The following is a 20,476-nucleotide window of genomic DNA, read 5'->3' on the forward strand; positions in this document are numbered from 1 at the left end:
TAGCACCTCAACATTTGCAAAAAATAAATGGACAAAACTGTGGGAATACAAGAAAAGCTGTTCAGAGCAGCAGCTGTGGAGCAAGATAAACAGCATGAGAACCAAGGACACCTCTGCAAGGAGAAGAAGAGTCTCACAGCTCTGATTGGTTATGTGCCTGCATGGACAGATGAAAAGTGTTTTGTAGAATGCTTTGTTGACATGTAAGATGTTTGGGAAAGTTGTAAGGGCGGATGGGAAAGTTAGAAAATAACAACTTGTGAAGGTATATAAGTGATGTGAGAACTTGTAATAAACGATTTGGATCGTTCACATCTGAGTCCGTGCCGAGTCGCTGCAAATGGCGCCCACAACGTGGAGCAAATCAACCCGCGGCTGAGCGAGCCCGGTCCGGCAGCGTCGCCCGACTGAACTTCGGAGAGACTGTTTCGCGCGCACCCGCACCGTTCTGCAGGACAGAAGGTGAGCAGTCGGGAACTATGGGGAGCTCACTAACGAGGGAGCAACGAGTACATCTCGAAGTATTGCGTTCAGTGTTACTGTATCAGGATGAGACTGTGTCTACTTCAGCATTAGCTACTCTTCTTAAATGGATAAGCAAAAACGTCCCTGAATTTCCAAAAACTGAGTTCTCTCTAGATGGAGAACTTTGGGACAAAATCGGCTCAAAACTCTACGAGGCTTCTCTCGCTAAAGACAGAAAGGCTGCTAAGCTGTTGCCCGTTTGGAGCCGGATAATGGAAGGGATTAAGCAATCACGACGGGAAAGAATTTATTCCGACCATTCCCTGCCGCCCTCCGTCCCAACCCCGCCGCTGCCTCTCGCTGCGGGAAGCGGCCCGTGCCCGGATCCGACCGGCGGCTCCGACCCCCCCGCGATTCGGGGAGACGAGGGGCCGCGGCCGCCCCCCCTCGCGCTCCCGCCGTTCGCTCCTCCCCCGATGCTCGCCGCGTTGCCGCCCTCTATGGCGCCCCTGCCCTTCGCCCCGCCTACGACGTTCGTCGCGCCGCTTCCGCCCCCCGCTCCGCCCACGACGCTCGCCGCGCCCCCGCCCTTCGCCCCGCCTACGACGTTCGTCGATCCGCCCCCCGCTCCGCCTACGACGCTCGCCGCGCCTCCGCCCTCCGCTCCGCCCATGACGTTCTCTGCGCCGCTGCCCTCCGCCCCCCCCACGTCGTGCGCTGCAGCGTCTGTGCAGCCGGAGTGTAACGTGATTAAAGACACGGACGGATCGAAACCAGGGGATCGTTGTGACCCAGGTCCAGTATATCCGGAATGCGAATCGGGCGCATTTCTTCCTGATGATAATTTGAAGGGAGCAGAAACGACAAATTTCCCTACAGCGTACTGTGGTGTCTTAGAGCAGTGCAGAAAAGAAGCAATATTAAGGGGTGATGGTGACACATTGCAAGCCTTTCCTGTGTTGTATCAGCCGAATCAGGTCCCCCGTTGGGAACCCCTGCCTTATGAGGCAGTGAAAGAGCTAAGGAAGTCAGTGAGAACATACGGAGTTCAGTCTACCTTTACATATAATCTTTTGGTTGCAATTGGTGATAGTTATGTTATGACCCCTCATGACTGGAAAAGTGTGTTACGAATGATCCTCTCTCCCATGCAATACACCGTGTTCATGACTGAATACCGGGATCAGGCTGCTGTCCAGGCCTTGAATAATTTGAACAATCTAAATCACATTGGCCTAGAGGAACTCATGGGGGAGGGGGTTCGGGCAACACCTCAGGCACAGGCACAGCTGGACAGGCAATGCCTGGAACAAGTTAAGACTTTGGTGTTGCGTGCTGTCCGTCGGGTTCCTGATATTAATTCACCCGATGCTTCATTTACTTCAATTAGGCAAGAGGCTACTGAGCCTTACATTAAATTTCTTGACCGTTTACAAAATTCATTAGAGAGACAAGTAGAAAATGAAGCTGCCTGAAATGTCTTGCTTAAGCAATTAGCAGTAGAAAACGCAAATGCAGACTGTCGAAAGGTTTTAAAGTCCCTAAGGAATGCAGATCCATCAATTACTGACTTGATTAAAGCCTGTCAAGATGTAGGCACAGAAAGTCATAAAATGGCCCTGCTAGCAGATTCATTGGCCACCCAACTTGATGCAGGGACAGCTCAAAAAGTAAAGTGTTACAATTGTGGAGAACCAGGTCATGTCCAACGGGACTGTAAAAAGCCCAAGCGAGTAAATAAAAATGCTTCTGCTGTTCCAACTCGACCCTGTCCACGGTGCAGGAAGGGGCTACACTGGGCTAGAGACTGCCGATCCAAACTTCCTGTTGCTGCACAGCCCTGCGATCTGCCGGGAAACGGCAAGAGGAGCGCGAGACCGCGCGCTATGACAGCAAATACGGTCCCGACTCAGCCAGACGCTGTCTGGCCAGCTCACTCAGACCAGCCACCATTGGCAGCGCAGGAGTGGATTTGTCCACTGCCCAGTCAGTGACGCTGACTGATAGCACCGTGACTCTCATTCCAACAGGGGTAATGGGTCCCCTTGGGGACGGGCGTAGCGCCCTCTTGTTAGGACGTTCTTCTGTTACAAGGATGGGACTTTTTGTTTTACCTGGAGTTATAGATGCTGACCATACCGGGGAAATTAAGATAATGGCATGGACACCCTCACCCCCCTGTTTTATTCCAAAAGGCCAAAAAATAGCACAATTAGTCCCTTTTCATTCTATGACCAAACCTGGTATTAGAGATCGAACCGGTGGATTTGGGAGCACAGATAAACCTGTTGTGCTATGGACCACACAACTGTCAAAAGACAAACCATTATTACCATGCTTAGTAAATGGCAGGCAGTTATTAGGACTAGTGGATACTGGAGCTGATGTTACCATCATTAAGTCCAGTGATTGGCCCTCTGAGTGGCCACTAAGAGACCCTAATTCTGCTATTGTGGGGGTTGGGGGCCTACAGCAGCCAAAACAAAGTGCCTGAATTTTATCTTTTGAAGGGCCTGATGGTCGTATTGCTCACGCTGCTCCTTACATTTTACCAATTCCCTGTACTTTGTGGGGTCGTGATCTCTTAAGTCAGTGGGGTATGATTTTGCAGACAAATTTTCAGTAAGGGCCATTGATCGGCAGCAACCTATACCCTTAGCTTGGAAAACAGAACAACCTATTTGGGTAGATCAGTGGCCCTTAAAAAGAGAAAAGTTGCTGCACTTACATGAGTTAGTTCAAGAACAGCTAGCTGCTGGTCACATAGTGCCTACTACCAGCCCTTGGAATACTCCGGTTTTTGTTATCCTCAAGAAGAGTGGAAAATGGAGACTTTTACAGGACTTGCGTGCTGTCAATGCAGTAATTGAGCCTATGGGAGTGTTGCAGCCTGGCCTTCCTTCACCCTCAATGTTACCTTCGGATTGGCCTATAGCAGTCATTGATTTGAAAGACTGTTTTTTTACCATTCAGCTTCATCCAAAAGATGCACCACGATTTGCTTTCTCAGTGCCCTCTATCAACCTACAAAGCCCTGTTCAGCGGTATCATTGGACAGTGTTACCACAAGGAATGCTTAATAGTCCAACGATATGTCAATTGACTGTAGCAAATGCATTTCAACCAGTACGAAAGGCTAGACCTCATGTCCTTATTTATCATTACATGGATGATATTTTAATAGCAGCAGAACAAGAAGAGGGTCTAAAGGACGCTTTACTGCTCGTCCGGGAGGCAGTCCAATCTATTGGCTTACAAATAGCAGAAGAAAAAGTGCAACTTAGTTCTCCATGGAAATATTTAGGATGGAAAATTGCATCTCACACTATTCAGCCACAAATCCTCAAAATAGTACCTCACGTACGGACATTAAACGATCTGCAAAAGTTATTAGGAACCATCAATTGGTTGCGGCCACTTTTGGGAATTACTACTCAAGAGCTGCATCCTTTATTCAAACTACTGAAAGGAGACCCAGATCTAACTTCTAAAAGACAATTAACACCAGAAGCACAACAATGCTTAGACTCTGTAATAACATCAGTGCAAAATCGATACAGCCATCGTGTTTGTTTATCACTTCCAGTACATCTCATAATAATATCCAACTTCTATCAGCCATATAGCTTGTTATGTCAATGGGATACCTCAAGAAAGGATCCTCTCATTATTCTCGAATGGGTATTTTTACCTCATACATTTTCAAAAACTATTACATCACGAGTGGAAATGTTTGCTATGCTAATACAGCGAGGTCGTCATCGTCTACAAATTCTATGAGCTCTTGACCCTGAGTGCATATACGTACCTGCTACTAAAAAAGATTTAGATTGGATGCTTGCGCAGTCACTTCCTTTTCAGACTGCTATGGCAGACTATACCGGACAATTGTCCACTCATCCTCCCAAACATCAGTTACTACATAATTTGGCTGATATCCCCATTGCTACTAATACTTTACTTTCACATGTTCCAATACCTAATGCTGTTACTGTATTTACAGATGGCTCTGGCAAGACACACCAAGCAGTGGTTCTCTGGCGTGCGACTGCTACACAATGGCAGTCAGACGTACATGTTGTTGATGGATCACCTCAAGTTGTAGAACTCGCTGCAGTAGCTCGAGCTTTCCAAATTTTTTCAGACCAAAAGCTTAATATAATAACTGACTCTTTGTATGTTACAGGTATCATTCAGCGGATTGAAGGATCCTTTCTTAAGGAAGTTAATAATCCGGTTTTGTTTGTACAGCTCAAACGAGTCTTGCATTATGTTTCTCACCGTACTCTTCCTTATTTTATTATGCACATTCGATCGCATACTACATTGCCTGGTCCTTTAACTGAGGGCAACCGTAAGGCTGATCAAGCCACAGTCGCTTTTGCTACTCCTCAATTATTTGAGCAAGCACGACTCTCCCATCAATTTTTCCATCAGAACAGGAGAGCCTTACAAAAACAATTCCAACTGACAGTAGATCAAGCCCGTAACATTATTTTAACATGCCCAGACTGCCAGGCAATTGCCCCTTTGCCTCAAACTGGGACAAATCCACGTGGAACAGCCCCTCTTCAACTCTGGCAGACAGATGTCACTCACGTTCCTGAATTCGGCCGTCTAAAATACGTACATGTAACGATAGATACTCATTCTTCTTACATATTTGCCACAGCACATACAGGTGAACGCAGTCGTGACGCCCGTAAACACTGGTTATCTGCTTATGCTGCTATGGGAATCCCTCATACGATAAAAACAGATAATGGGCCCGCTTATACTTCTAAGGCCACTCAAACTTTCCTTCAAGAATGGGGAGTTAGACATATTACAGGCATCCCTCATTCTCCCACTGGACAAGCTATCATTGAGCGTACTCATCAAACACTGAAATCTGTTCTTAATAAACAAAAAAGGGGGAATACGGGAGACACACCACAAGAAAGATTATGTAAGGCTTTGTTTGTGCTGAATTTTTTGAATCGTGATCATACAAATACAACTCGTGTGGATCGTCATTTTGGGGGCTCCCCAGTGCTCAAGGAACAGCCAATGGTTAACATTCGAAATATGGCCACAGGGCACTGGGAAGGTCCCTTACCATTGATAACCTGGGGTCGAGGATATGCTTGTGTTTCTACAAGGACTGGCCCTACATGGGTTCCGGCAAGATATGTTCGGCCTCATCTCAAGGCAGAAAATAACACCCAGCCTTAATAATGATTGTGATTATACGCCTCTTACTTCATTGATATTGCTTTGTAATTTGTTGTATTGCAAATAATAATTTTAGTAATGGTAAGACATAGTAGGTAACTCTTCCACATTACTGGTATAAATTTAAGAATTAGAATTATTAAGCATTATTTAGATTATTGTGTGTCTTTCCTATTTTGGCAGTAGATAGAATATAAGTTAAATAGGATTTGATGTTACCAATGCTGGAAATTATGGGACTAACTCTTCTAGTGTATTAGTAATGTTCAGTTATGATTTTATTAGCCTATCAACTAGCCTCTTCTTAGTTTGTAAAAATAAGACCCTGGAAAAGAATCCTGGACAAACGGATGATTCTTAAACATAACAGTTATTAACTCTTTTTCATCTCACTAATTGGGATTTTCAAAATATGACCATGCATCAATTGAAACAAAGGTGCTTGCAAAAAAAGCTAACCTCGGCAATTTATTCTGTTTTGTAAGCAGGTGTTCCACTTGGGCTCTGTACCACGCACTGGCCATGCGGATGCAGTGTACAAATGGAAAATACCATTCAGACCCTGAGTAGGAAAAGAGCAAGAGAGAATCCGTGGTGGATGAGGAAGGGAAAGTGCACCTTGAAGCAGGGGACGCCCTGCTGGCGCTGCCTATCGCATCCACCGCCAACATAATCCTTCTCTCTCCTTTTCTGCAGTTTTCTGCCTCTCCAGGGACAATAAGTAATAATGTGCTAGCTTAGGGAGTATTTGCTTCATGCTGACGGGATGGTTTAAAATGGATAACACGAAATTGAAGTCTTTTCTAACCTATTTCAAATTTACACAGAATTGGATTCTCAGGGGTTCTTTTCCAGGTTGTAGGAACTTAGGCCGCAGGCAAAATGCGTCTGATATTTTAGTGGATTTAACCATATATTTTGTCATTTGCCTTATCTCCTTTTTCATTTTCAGAATATTGTCAATCGAGGCCTTGATTGAGTTATAATGATTATGTTATTAATATAATTAGTGTTATTATATTATAGTATGGTAGTAGCTTGTCAATAAACAAAAAAGGGGGAATTGTGGGAATACAAGAAAAGCTGTTCAGAGCAGCAGCTGTGGAGCAAGATAAACAGCATGAGAACCAAGGACACCTCTGCAAGGAGAAGAAGAGTCTCACAGCTCTGATTGGATACGTGCCTGCATGGATAGTTGAAAAGTGTTTTGTAGAATGCTTTGTTGACATGTAAGATGTTTGGGAAAGTTGTAAGGGCGGATGGGAAAGTTAGAAAATAACAACTTGTGAAGGTATATAAGGGATGTGAGAACTTGTAATAAACGATTTGGATCGTTCACATCTGAGTCCGTGCCGAGTCGCTGCACATAACCACCTCCCTTCCCACTACAGCACTTATCTGGCAGAACTGGTTGGATTGCTTCTGTTCTCTTAGCTCTTGGGGCTGTTGTTTTGCCACTCATAGAACTGCTTCCCATGAGTTTATGTTGTGTTTGCACTGGAGGGGTTGAGAAGCAGCTGAAACTGTCAGCTTCATTCTTGTCCTGCATCCCACTGAATGTGAGCTGTGTATGAACTCAATAAGCAAATACGATTTTTGGTATTGCATTAAGTATATTCCTGTGCTGTGCTCTGGTGGTATGTAACTGTTCAGGCTTTGACATTATTAATGGAAGCATGCCTGACTTCAGCATGTGCAAGGCTTAATCATGAGCATCTAACCCATCTTTTAACAATGAGGCAGAGTTCAAGTAGATTTGCAGGTGATCAGTTGTGCCAGACAAAACTGAATTCCTTCTTTGATAGAACGACCAATTCCTTTTTTCCTCCAGACAAAGAGAAGAGATGTAGTCCCATATGTCATACTTCACTTGTGCTCTTGAGGCTGTGCCAGACAGTAAACAGCTAATTCATGTAAAAGAGATGATCGTTGCGAGAGTTGGTGTTTGCTGAAGGAAACAACTGCTTGTGGTTCTTTTTTTTATTTAGGGCAACCACCTCAAAAGCCATAAGCAACAACAAAAATTCCTGCAGGAGTGATTGGAACGAGAAATGTTGGCAATAAGGGGATTTTCCAAGGGCTCAAATTGAGGGCTAGTCTTGCACTGTTTGCAGTAATGACCTTGGCACCAAAAACTCGTTGGGATTTTCTTATGAGAATTTGTGGTGTGTTGTCAGTAGGTGACAACTGAGGAAACGCATGTGCAGCAGAACACATGCGTTTGGGACATGGTACAGATACAGAAAAACCAGTGAGACTGGGCATGTCAAGGCCAATAACAACCCTCCTGGGAGACAGTAGAAATCCTTACTGTTGCAGCATGGATAACTGGAGAGAAGTGAACATGAGAGTGGAAGATGTATAGGGAAAGATATTCTGTGGAGAATAAGCTGCAATTAAGGCATTGTACAATGTTCTTCCAGCTGGAATATTACTTGCAGTTCTGGCTACTATATTCAAGAAACATTGATTGAAGCTGTTGGAATTCAATGAAGGGAATATTATGGGAATAAAGAGCCTGTTATGAAAGGACAGTAGAGAAATTTTTCAGTCTGTGGGTAAGATCTAATGGCTGGATAAAATAAATGTAAATGAATGGAAAAACTCTTGCCTCTTAAGGTGGGATCCTGGAAGAGCCTCTGTGGTCATTTGTCCAGTGTGTTTTCCCCCAACTCTTTCTGTACAGGGAGTGATATTGTTTAAGCCTACCTTTATAAATGAATCAGTTGGGTATCTTACATGAGTTATTGCCTTTGTTTATAAACAGTATTGGACAGTATTGATTTATGTAATTGGAAATGAAAAATCATCGTTATGTAGATTTTGTTTGGGACCTGAGCAAGGTCAGTTGAGCTCCCAACACGCTGTGGAAGAAAACTTGTTTTTATTCTTGTGAATTATTTTTTTAATCTCTAATGTTGTTCTGGGAACACTGTTACATCCCTAAAAGGCAGCAGCATATTTAAATTATCCCAGTAATGAATAATAATATACAGTAAGGAATAATAATAGTTTCATTATAAGTGTTAAAATTTTCACTGATAGTTTAAAAAAAGGAAATGCTATTTGTCAGATGTCAAAAACAGGATAATTTACCAAATGCAGAAATTTAGGATTTAGTGAAATTAATTCAGGTGTAAGAATATTGGTGGCCTGTATTTGACTCCTGCATAGTTTGCAAGGTTCTTGCACATAAAACCTAGTTTTGTGGTATTTTTGCTTCTAATTCTACCCTCTTGTTAGCAATTTGTGGGTCAGGCTGGGTCACATCACACTTCATTTCAGTTTTCAGTTCCTTCTTACTTCATCTACTTTTATTCCTCCATCATACAGGTAGTTAGGGCAGTCGATATATGAATCATTGTGGAGATGACTGTTCCTGTAACATTTGAAAGAAAAAATTGTTTTTTGATCAAGCGTTCCCAGTAAAAGATAAATAATTCTATGTGAACCAAAAAACTCTGAGTAACTAGTGAAATAAGTTGACATTTTTCTTTCCAGTTTTGCAGGTAGGAAGACAAACCTGATGAGCTGAATGAGTTTTCTGTTTAGCTGCTGTGTCTGAAATAAAACTAGTTCATAGACTGCATGCAATTTCAGTTATTCATTGGTGGGCTATTTCTTGTTTTGCTTGTAGTTGCCTTGTGGTCACCGGTGTGAAGAGATTTGCCATTCAGGTGATTGTCCTCTGAACTGCAGCCAGAAGGTTAAACTCAAGTGTCCTTGTAAGCGACTGAAAAAGGTAAGTTTTGGAGTTGCAGTTCTGAGAGTGACACATTTTCTTTGTATGTTCCTAGGCTTGTGTACATGGATTGTCTCTGGTCAAGACTGGAATAGAATCAGTTACTTGAGCAGAGCAGCAACAGCAGCTGAAAGTCTGGGTGGAACAATCAAAATATTCACTAAGGAACATAAAATTCATTGTAGAAAATGTTAGCTCCCAGATTTGCAATACCTTTATCTTCAAGCACACTTCAATTTTTGTAGTTCCATTAGGAAAATAATCAGATGATCTGGAGTGATTTAAGAAGTCAAAGCACATTTTCCTCATTAGGAACTGAGAAGTTTATGATTACATAGATTGGAACAGTCACAGATGTTTTGAATTCCTAATTGATGGTTGTCTGAGGCCCTTAAAGCAAACAGAGGCATCAGCATCCTTAGCTTTCAGCAGAGATAAAGGACAAAGCTTATAGCTATCAAGTGTGATGAGGGGAAAACTAGAGGCTGCTGTGACCTCTTGACAAGTGTTAACTTAATGAAAAATTCACTATCTGGCTTGAACAAAGCATGCTTAAATTATTTTCAAGACCCGGTTAACTTCTGAGCTTTCCACACAGATGCAGTTTCCCCAGAGTTCTTAGCTTCTCCAAGAAATGTCTTCAGAAATCTCAGATCTTGCAGGGCGCATGTTCAAGAGAAAGGATGGTAATGCCCAGAGTACGTGCTTCAAATTGAGCAGTCTCTGCTTATAAATAACTAGCTTTTCTTTATTTGTAAGTTGAAATGTTGACTTCTGCTGAGGATAAATTATTTTGTTGTGACTAAGTGCTCTTACTAATTTCAGTTTATCTTACTCTACTGTGTTCAGTAAAATCAATATCATTGGTTGCGTGTATACTTCTGCTTCTTGTTCCTTAAGATATAGGTTTACAGTTGGACTTGATGATCTTTGAGGTCTTGTTTCTTATGCCAGACTTAATTGAATAAGGAAGATGGGTATTTCCATGATAGCTCTCTTACATCTAGTTGTTGCTGTCCCTAATTTTCATACTGTTTTTGGAAAACTGAAATGCGTCATCATCTTCTGCTGAGTTCTGACGCTGTATAGCTATTTCAGACCAGTTCAGATTTTATTGTCCCAGAGTGCCGGGATGTCTTCAGTGATTATGTGGATGTCCAACTGAAGTGTGGTAGCAAGAAGCAATGAAATTAATGTTTAGGATGCTCACTTTTCACTTTTACAGTGGCCTGAAATGGAACATTCCAGATCTGCTATTCTGAAAGTTTTATGGTCCTTAAATATGATGACGGTTACTTTTTTTCCCCCCCTCAATCTTGTAAATTTGATTTTAATAAGGTGGAAAGGTTGTTATGAGTTAATTATATAATTAATAAAAATTAATTCTTATATGATGACAGCCCACTTATTTAAATAGCCACGAAGTGGTCCTTCTGATTCCTAGTGAAATGGTGTCTCCCTTCAGAAAGAGAAGAAAACACTATCCCCACCTTAAATATCATCTCACTGTTTCCAGGTCAAGCCCCAAATCCATGCTCTCTTTTGTACAGAGAGCTACAGTGTAGAGGGTAAATGATGGTAGAACCAATAAGCCATTGATAATTGGACTGTGTATTAGTTGCAGCTAATCTGACTGCAGAAATATGACTCGTTTCTGTAGTGTGAAAGATGATGTCTTTTAACGTTTGCTTTATGCATCTGCCCTTGTCTGAGACCGTAATTAGGGTATCTTTGATTCCAGAAGGTCCTTATGCATATTTGCTTGGAGCTGCATTCTTACAGCAGATAGTGTACTTCTTTCTTAGCTTGGATTGGATAGTGTACCTGTATATTTAGTCGTCTGTGCCTGCAGCCTGTGATCTTGAAGATAAGGAGAAACAGAATTGAGTACCTAATATTTGCAGTTGAATTCTCCTCTACCAGTCTTCTGTCTGTGTAAACTACTGGTGAAGTTGGGAGTTGACAGGACACGTATTCCAAGCTGCTCTGTAAATATGCCTCATCTGAACCATCACAATTAATATCAAATGTAGGAGCTCATAATTTGAGTGCAAAACAGGAGGATTTTTTCTTCCTTTTCTGGTGTTGAAGTTAACTGTTGCATCGTGAGGCTATGCATGTAAACATGCAAGGTCGTATAAACCACTTGAATTTGTAACCCACAACTTGTAGTGGACCATATTCTTAACCATCTAGGCAGGTGGTTTATCTTAGCGTGCTGGAATTGCTCTGAAGAAGTTAGTTTTTGGATTTTGCTGTATGCTATGAAAATTGTTCTGCATATTGTCAGAAAGCATGAAAACCAGAATAGCTTCTGGCTATGTTACTGTGCTTTCCTGACAAAATTCTTCATAGGCTAGTAGTATAGATTATAAGATTATAACTTTCTCTCTGTGCTGGTATTCTGTTTTGGTTTTGTTGGTGGTTTTTTTTGTTTTTTTTTTTCTGTTGTTGTTTGTTTGTTTGTTTGTTTGTTTTGGCCTTCAATGTAAGGGGGAGGAAGGAGAAGGAAGTAGGGGAGATCTTCCCATGACCAGACCTTGCCCTGTAGTTTCAGCCAGTTTAGAGAATTGATACGAAGTTTCAGAAGAGTTACTTATTAGTTACTTTGTATGGTATCTTTTGTAACAGTTCACAAGGTTATATTTCTTTTTCTTAAATAAATAAGTGAAAAAAAAGACATGAAAAATTAAACTGAACCACTTGATTTATTCTTGATTCAGTTTAGCTTATCAGAAAGAAGGAAAATAGAAAAGGATGCTTGAATACAGTTACAGTTTCAAATAATATTTATTTATTAGCTTCATTCTGTAAATATACCGAATAAAATTGTTTTACAATTTTCCCAACAAAATGAACATTATAATTAAATTTTTATATAGGGAAATGAATTACAAACAATTCAATTTATACTTAACAGGAAGTACAGTGCAGCAAGATACAAGAAGGCCAAGTTTCCCTGGAGTGTGATGCGTTATGCAAGGAAATGAAACGGAAGGCGTCTGAGGTGGTGTATCCATTTTAGTTATGTTGTCTTCATTGCCTTGAGAAAAGTTGGAAAAAACAGGCAGATCGTTATTTTTTCAAGACAGTAATAGCGAGAAATGCAGTGTACCTCAGCGTACAGTTTAATTGCACATTTAATTTTTGGACTACTGAATCTGGCTTATTGCTGAGAATTGCACTATTTGTAGATAGTGTCAACTCACTTGATGAAACACTATGTTAAGGTAATGCTCTATTACCTCTTTATTTTTATATAATATATAAATGAAATAGAGATGAAAAGATAGAAAGAGAATTGTAAAAAGCTTTGTTTGGAAATGCTTGTGGCTTCTGTTACAAGACTGGAGGGAGGGGAAACACATCAGGAAAGGGCTTTCCCTTTCAAAGGACTTTTAAAGAGACTGTTACAGCACATAAAAATTAGGATATTTATCTTCACTTAGGGGAAATGTTCAGCAAAACACAGAATGAAGAAAACCCAGTGCAAACAAATACAACCATAAATGTAAACTCATTTCTAGGCTCTCAGGATGGGAACATCACAGAATCACTGCAAAAATTGGAAGCTGGCTCCAGAACAAGACTTGCAGTCTTTTGTAACCAAGCACTGATTAACAGTGAGTGCCAAGGAAGGATATACATTACTTTGAAAACCAGGAATAATTTAACTATTCAGGTTGTCAGTACAGAGAGAGCCTAAGTGACCTCTTGAATTCCTTTCCAACTATTTCCCCCTTGAGATTCCAAGTTGTATTTGATACTGCGAGGTCAGGCACTGTGCCCTGACTCCCAGCTGACCAGCTGCACCAGTTTGTGTAGGTTGAAGACAGAGGAAATGGACACTGAGGTGCTCCAGGCAATGCTGACCCACAAGCACATGTCCAATCCCTGGGACATTTGTATTCTCTGTCCTTCCTGCTTGGCCTTCATCTCCCTCCATAGCCATTTAAAGCATTTTAAGAATGCAACTCGTGTCTTAGAGGCAGTCCCTTATTAAAACAATACCTAGTTTTATTGTTCACACAGGTTTGTAAAGTCTGAGAAAAAAAAAAAAAAAAAAAAAAAAAAAGAAAAAGAAAAAAAAAAGAAGAAGAAAATAAAAAGAAATTAAGAAAAGGAGAACCAAGATGGGTATTAAAGGGAACATTAGCTCATCTTCTAACACCCTACTTAGTGCTGTTTGAGATCGCTAAATTCTGAATGGCTTTCTTAATGCCCCTAATAATCAAGATGTGCTAGACTCTCACACACCCACCACCACAGCTGACTGGCTCTGGCATAACTCCAGCTCTTTGATTAAAACCTGGCACTAGAAGAATCCACAGGTTAACCCCATCCACTTGCCTGGGGCTGGATCTTCCATCCCCTTCATGGAGTGAGAAGGTGGGAGGTCTCTGCAGCTGGAAGAAAGATGGATGTGGTGTGGCAGAACTTTGAAAAAGCACTTGATGGCTGCTTGGCAAACATTTTCTCCCTGGTGGTACTGGTAGCAGGTTCTTAGTGCTGTAGGTCTCAGGGTGTTTCACTGTGCAGATGACACTATTTCCTCTTCAGAGATGGGCAAAAGAGGGGAAAAAAATGTCCTGATGAAGGCAGACTCCACTGAAAGCTCACAGGTGCCAGCTCAGCAGTCTATTCATCAAGCTGCCCTACCTTTAGCGTTATCACAGCAAAGATTGAAAAACAATTGCATGCAGCATCTCAGCCATCTGTAGTCCATTCCAGCCTCTGGGACATATACTGCCTTGGGAACAGCCCTTTTCACACTGACAAAGTGGTAAGTCCCAGACCATCTTCTATCCCTTTCCACGCTCAGCTGCTTGTACTCACTGTTTATTTGTTTCTCCTTCAAGAAGAGGCAGCTGGTAGCAAGAAACGCAGGAATCCTGCAACTCCTCCATCCCTCGCAGCCAGCTCTCAGGGATGCCCAGCACTGGGGGTCTGCTGGACAGCAAAGGAGGGTTCACAGCTCCTGGATGTGGCAGCAGGACACCGGGGTTCAGTTCTGATTCTGCTATATATCAGACACCTTGAGCTATCCTTAGCTCCACTGGCCATGAAATGAGAGACAAGCAGAACTAATATCCCATGCACACAAAGGAAACACTTTCATCCATTAATCTGGCCATACAACTAGGAGAATCTCAGGGCAGGCACTAATTGTAGTTTTTCCAGTTTTGTTTTTCATGCACCAACAATAAACAGCCTGATTGTTTCATTATCTGCAAACTTAATGCACTGCACAATTTCAAATCCTTGCCATTGCAGAGAGAGTACTCTCACCATCTCTCAGCACAGAGGATTTTTTTGGCTAGAGCTTAAGTTAGATTGCTGTTGCATAATCAGTGTTTCATTAGGGCAAGCTGCCAGGTCAGGGAACATGTAAATCCCTATAATATCTGTCCTGGTAGAAATCCTACTGATCTAATCCAGAGAGATCCCAGCTCTACATCAGTGGCCCCTACCAGATGCAAGCACAGATAGACACATCACAGCCTCCTGCATTCTAGGGACTGTCATTGCTATGAGATTTTAATCAGATCCTCCTGGACCAGCTCCCTCCATTGCCACACCCAGGGCCAGTCTGATCAGGGGCTCATCCAAGATTCATTAACTCTGGTTCCCCACATTTTTATAATGAGCTTGTGGTGCCATCCATTCTTTTCTGCCTCCCTCTGCAGTGACCACAGGGATCACTTTGTCGGATGGGGAAAGCCAGCAACTCCAGCAGGAAGAGCAGCTGAGTGGGTTTTCCCTGTATTAAACTCCAGAGGGAAAGACACAAAATTAGTGACTTTTCCTAAACACACAGTCTGAACTGACAGTCTGTAGCACAATTTCTTTTGTCCTGGCTATGCTGTGCACAAGGAAGTCTGCTCTCCACTGGCTCTTGGTGCAAATCCCCTCCGACTGCAGGGGAGAAAGGTTATACTCACATAAGAGAAGGAGTTCATAAGTTGCTCTTCTTCATACAAACAGCACCCCTGAGCAAAGACATGCTTTCCTCATGGACACAGGGAGCTGCAGAGCAGAGCTGAAGCTGCAAGGAAGCAGCCAGATGCACATCCCACCAGCAGGCAAAGGTACATGGTATTTCTCCTGCACCTACAGCCTGGATGCTGCAAGTCATTGGGTTTGTGCAACTGCAGGCTCAGCATGAGTCTGGCTCCAACAGCAGGTGGTCTGATGAATCTATTTGAGGCTGCTTTCATTCGTCAGGCCACTATGGTCACCTCCTGGCCCCTCTGCTTTCCCAACCTGTTTCCAAGTAGTTCCTCATGCACTATAAGGATACAAACCCTCAACAGATTTCCTTTATCTTCCTGCAGTGTATTTGTTAGACGCTGATTGGGTCCTTCTTTGCATTTATTACTCACCAGCTGCCATTCCCACCTGCATCATTGTGGATGCCTAGCAGCTCCAAATGACAATATGGATTTCCACCACCTCTTACACCTGTGCTCATAGCTGATCTTTTGCTGTTCAGTATTCAGCTTTAGGTCTGTCCAAGAGCTTTTGCACAGCCTTCAGTAAACAGAGGAGACTACACTGGTATTCAGTGACAGAAATCCATTAGTGCCAATATTTGTTAGCTTTAATAAAGCCATGATGAAAAAAGCAGTCACCTTTTACATGGCCTTTGGCTATGCCTAGGATACAAGAGAAAATCTGGCAGTGCCAGTCCTATGAGATACAGAGGGCCACTCAGGAGGTTTGTAGTCAATTGACTTCAAAGAACCTCAGAGTGCTCAGCAACCCACAAGAAGAGCTTTGTTTATAAAAGCAAAAAGACTCCAGTCTTCAAAAAGGGCAAGAAGGAAGACCCGGGTAATTACAGGCAAGTCAGCCTCACCTCTGTCCCAGGGAAGGTGATGGAACAGCTTGTGCTGGATGCCATCTCCAGACAACTGGGTGATATGGAGGCTATCAGGAGTACTCAGCATGGGTTCACCAAGGGGAGGTCGTGCTCGACCAACCTGGTCGCCTTTTATGAAGATGTCACTAGCTGGGTGGACAGGGGGAGGGCGGTAGATGTAGTCTACCTTGATTTCAGTAAGGCTTTTGATACTGTCCCCCATGACATCCTTATAAAGCTGAGGAAGTATGGGATAGATGAGTGGACAGTGAAGTGGGTTGAGAATTGGCTGACTGGCAGAGTGCAGAGGCTTGTCATTGCCGGTGTGGTGTCTGGATGGAGGCGTGTAACTAGCAGTGTCCCCCTGGGGTCTGTACTGGGTCTGGTCTTGTTAAACATCATCAGCGACCTTGATGAAGGGATAGTGACCACCCTCAGCAAGTTTGCTGATGACACGAAGTTGGGAGGATTGGCTGACACGCCTGAAGGCTGTGCTGCCATTCAGCGAGACCTGGACAGGCTGGAGAGCTGGGCAGTAAGAAACCGGATGAGGTTTAGCAAAAGCAAGTGTAGAGTCTTGCACCTAGGGAGGAATAATTACATGCACCGGTACAGGCTGGCGGAAGACCTGCTGGAGAGGAGCTCTGCTGAGAGGGACCTGGGCGTCCTGGTGGACAACAGATTGGCCATGAGCCAGTAGTGTGCCCTTGTAGCCAAGAAGGCCAATGACATCCTGGGGTGCATTAAAAAGAGCGTGTCCAGCAGGTCGAAGGAGGTGATCCTCCCCCTCTACTCTGCCCTATTAATGCCTCATCTGGAATATTGTGTCCAGTGCTGGGCTCCCCAGTACAAAAAAGACAGGGATCTCTTGGAGAGAGTCCAGCGGAGGGCCACGAAGATGGTGAAGGGCCTGGAGCATCTCCCCTATTAAGAAAGGAAATGCCTTGTCCAGAAGCAAGCAGTGGGCTGGAGAGGGCACCAAAACCAAACCCTGCTTGCACCTTTCCCTCTCCTCATTCCACATGCTGACATTTATTTTAAGAGCAAAAACAAGACTACAGTGAAGAAAGCTCCAGAACAACTCAGCTACTTTATTCACCCCCTTCTCTTTCCACTACAGAAGATTCTCAGAAAACCTCCAAGAGCCACGTTACTGCTCTGCTGACCCTTCTCTGGGATGCATCAGTGCGCTCAGAAATGACTGAGAGCAACACATGCACACAGACACACAGCAGATCCCTACACAACCACTTCTCCACTAGGAAACAGCATCAAAAAGCAGCTGGTGGGAAGAGTAGAAGTGGAAAGCGGGCATGGTGAGAGAAGTGCTTTGGGCAGCAAGGAAAGGCCATCTGAAGCTCCTGGGTTAAGTCCCTTCTGCAGAGGGTGTCGGTGATGCCGTCTCCTTTGCAAACTCTTCCTGCATGGAGAGAAGCATTGGTCTCCCTCATCCCTGGGCTCTCCAGCATTTTGAGGGTCTCTCCTGCTGGGGGTTTTCCCATGAGAAATGAGGCACCAGCCCTGAGAGAAACTCTTCCTGCAGGAGATGCAGTCCTAGTAGCTACCTGTCCTGTGGACTGCAATGTTTAATGAGGACTGAGCTTTGCATGAAGTTCTTCTGGGAGTGTGAGGAGCTCTCTGCTAGGCACAAAGCCCTTCTCACACTCAAGGCTTCCTGCCATTTCAGCTCACTGGTGCAGACATTCTGGTAACACAGCAGATGGGATTCTCTGAGGGAGAGAAAAGACAAGTTCCCAGGCATCTCCCTGCATGCAGGCCTGGCCAAAATGTTCTAAAATGTCCGACAGAAGCTATGGTCTCTCTCCTGTGTGCATATGCTGGTGCAGCTTCAATTCAGAACTCCCTTTGAAGCTCTTACCACACTCAGGACACTCACAGGGTCTCTTTTTCCTGATGGATGCTCTGATGCAGTGTCAGCTCAGAACGCCTTTTGAAGCTCTTCCCACACTCAGGACACTTATAGGGTCGCTCTCCTGTGTGCATGCACTGGTGCATCTTCAATTCAGAACTGCTTATGAAGCTCTTCTCACACTCAGAGCACTTATATGGTCTCTCTCCTGTATGGATGCGCTGGTGGTGCTTCAAATCAGAACTGCTTATGAAGCTCTTCTCACACTCAGAGCACTTATATGGTCTCTCTCCTGTGTGGACACGCTGGTGCACCTTCAGTTCAGAGCTGCTTTTGAAGCTCTTCCCACACTCAGGACACTTATAGGGATTCTCTCCTGTGTGGATGCGCTGGTGGAGCTTCAAATCAGAACTGCTTATGAAGCTCTTCCCACAATCAGAGCACTTGCAGGGTCTCTCTCCTGTGTGGATGCTCTGGTGGCGCTTCAAATTAGAACTGTTTATGAAGCTCTTCTCACACTCAGAGCACTTATATGGTCTCTCTCCTGTGTGGATGCGCTGGTGGAGCTTCAAATCAGAACTGCTTATGAAGCTCTTCTCACACTCAGAGCACTTATATGGTCTCTCTCCTGTGTGGACACGCTGGTGCATCTTCAATTCAGAACGCCTTTTGAAGCTCTTCCCACACTCAGGACATTTATATGGTCTCTCTCCTGTGTGGATGCGCTGGTGGAGCTTCAAATCAGAACTGCTTATGAAGCTCTTCCCACAATCAGAGCACTTGCAGGGTCTCTCTCCTGTGTGGATGCTCTGGTGGCGCTTCAAATTAGAACTGTTTATGAAGCTCTTCTCACACTCAGAGCACTTATATGGTCTCTCTCCTGTATGGATGCGCTGGTGGAGCTTCAAATCAGAACTGCTTATGAAGCTCTTCTCACACTCAGAGCACTTATATGGTCTCTCTCCTGTGTGGACACGCTGGTGCATCTTCAGTTCAGAGCTGCTTATGAAGCTCTTCTCACACTCAGAGCACTTGCAGGGTCTCTCTCCTGTATGGATGCTCTGGTGGTGCTTCAAATTAGAACTGTTTATGAAGCTCTTCTCACACTCAGAGCACTTATATGGTCTCTCTCCTGTGTGGACACGCTGGTGGATGGTGAGGTGGGTTCTCCCTTTGAAGCTCTTCCCACACTCAGTGCACTTGCAGGGTCTCTCTCCTGTGTGAATGCGATGGTGGATGGTGAGGCTGGAACTGTTTTTGAAGCTCTTCCCACACTCAAGGCACTTATACGGTCGCTCTCCTGTGTGGACACGTTGGTGTATTTTGAGTTTAGAACTATCCTTAAAGCTCTTCCCACACACAAGGCACTTATACGGTCGCTCTCCTGTGTGGACACGTTGGTGTATTTTGAGTTTAGAACTATCCTTAAAGCTCTTCCCACACACAAGGCACTTATACGGTCGCTCTCCTGTGTGGACACGTTGGTGTATTTTGAGTTTAGAACTACCTTTCAAGCTCTTCCCACACTCAAGGCACTTGTACAGTCTCCCTCTTCTGTGGATACACTGGTGGGAAGTGAGGCTCCCACTGTCCGTAAAAGTCTTTCCACAGTCAGAGCACTCAAAGGCTCTCTCTCCTGTGTACATGCACTGCTGGCCAGTGGGGTGGAGTCTCCATTTCATGCTCTCTGCAGAATCACAGATCTCATAATGCCTCTTTGCTGAGTGCGTGCACTGGTGGCTAGTGATGCTGGAATCCAGTTTAAAGCTTTTCTCACACTCAGTGCATGGATTCTGCTTTTTCATCTGGCACACATCCTTGCTCCTGGTTTCCTCAGGCTGCTTTGGACCTATGTTGGAGTCCACTGGGTTCCTCAGTGTCATTCCCAGACGCTTTCCCAGGGGCTTCTTGATGTGCTCACCCTGACCTTGCTGCAGGACTTCCTGGACATCCCTTCTGATTTCTTCCACAGAGATGTGATTCTGCTGCATTTCCGCTACACAATTTCTCTGCGGAACCTCCTTTGTATTTTTGATCCCATCAGCTGCTGGATGACAGAGGAAATGCAGCAATAGCACACGGTGCCCAAAATAAAACACAGGCAGAGAAGGCTCTTACAGCCCCAACATTCCCCTTCCCTCCACCACCTCACCTGGGCTGAGGTCTCCTGGCATGGTCTCAGGGCTACGCACATGTGGGATCCAGGGGTCTTCCCCTCGTTCAAGCAGGGAGATCAGCATGGGCTTGGGGGCTGGAAGTGGAGCTTCAGGGAGAGAAACAGGGAACAAGAGAGCATTTCCCTCATGCTGGCACAGTGCCTGTT

At 44.1% G+C, this 20,476-nt stretch overlaps 1 protein-coding gene and 1 long non-coding RNA gene across 2 annotated transcripts in view; one reads left to right on the top strand and one right to left on the bottom strand.

Moving 5' to 3' along the window:
• Positions 1-20,476, bottom strand: part of LOC146756853 (uncharacterized) — a 31,086-nt gene that overhangs the window by 9,728 nt on the left and 882 nt on the right. Inside the window, exon 2 of the mRNA XM_085523838.1 lies at positions 18,212-20,416. Within this exon, the coding sequence (XP_085379964.1) occupies positions 18,212-20,144 (1,933 nt within the window). The 5' untranslated portion in view covers positions 20,145-20,416. The remainder of the gene's footprint in view (positions 1-18,211; positions 20,417-20,476) is intronic.
• On the top strand, positions 1,088-14,229 carry LOC146756854 (uncharacterized). The gene is made up of 4 exons (XR_014937180.1): positions 1,088-1,260; positions 9,317-9,421; positions 12,342-12,428; positions 12,949-14,229. It is a non-coding gene; the product is annotated as an uncharacterized LOC146756854 (long non-coding RNA).

This window comes from Coturnix japonica, chromosome 25, assembly GCF_054131305.1.
Source record: "Coturnix japonica strain WE chromosome 25, WE-NBRP24, whole genome shotgun sequence".
Classification (NCBI taxonomy): domain Eukaryota; kingdom Metazoa; phylum Chordata; class Aves; order Galliformes; family Phasianidae; genus Coturnix; species Coturnix japonica.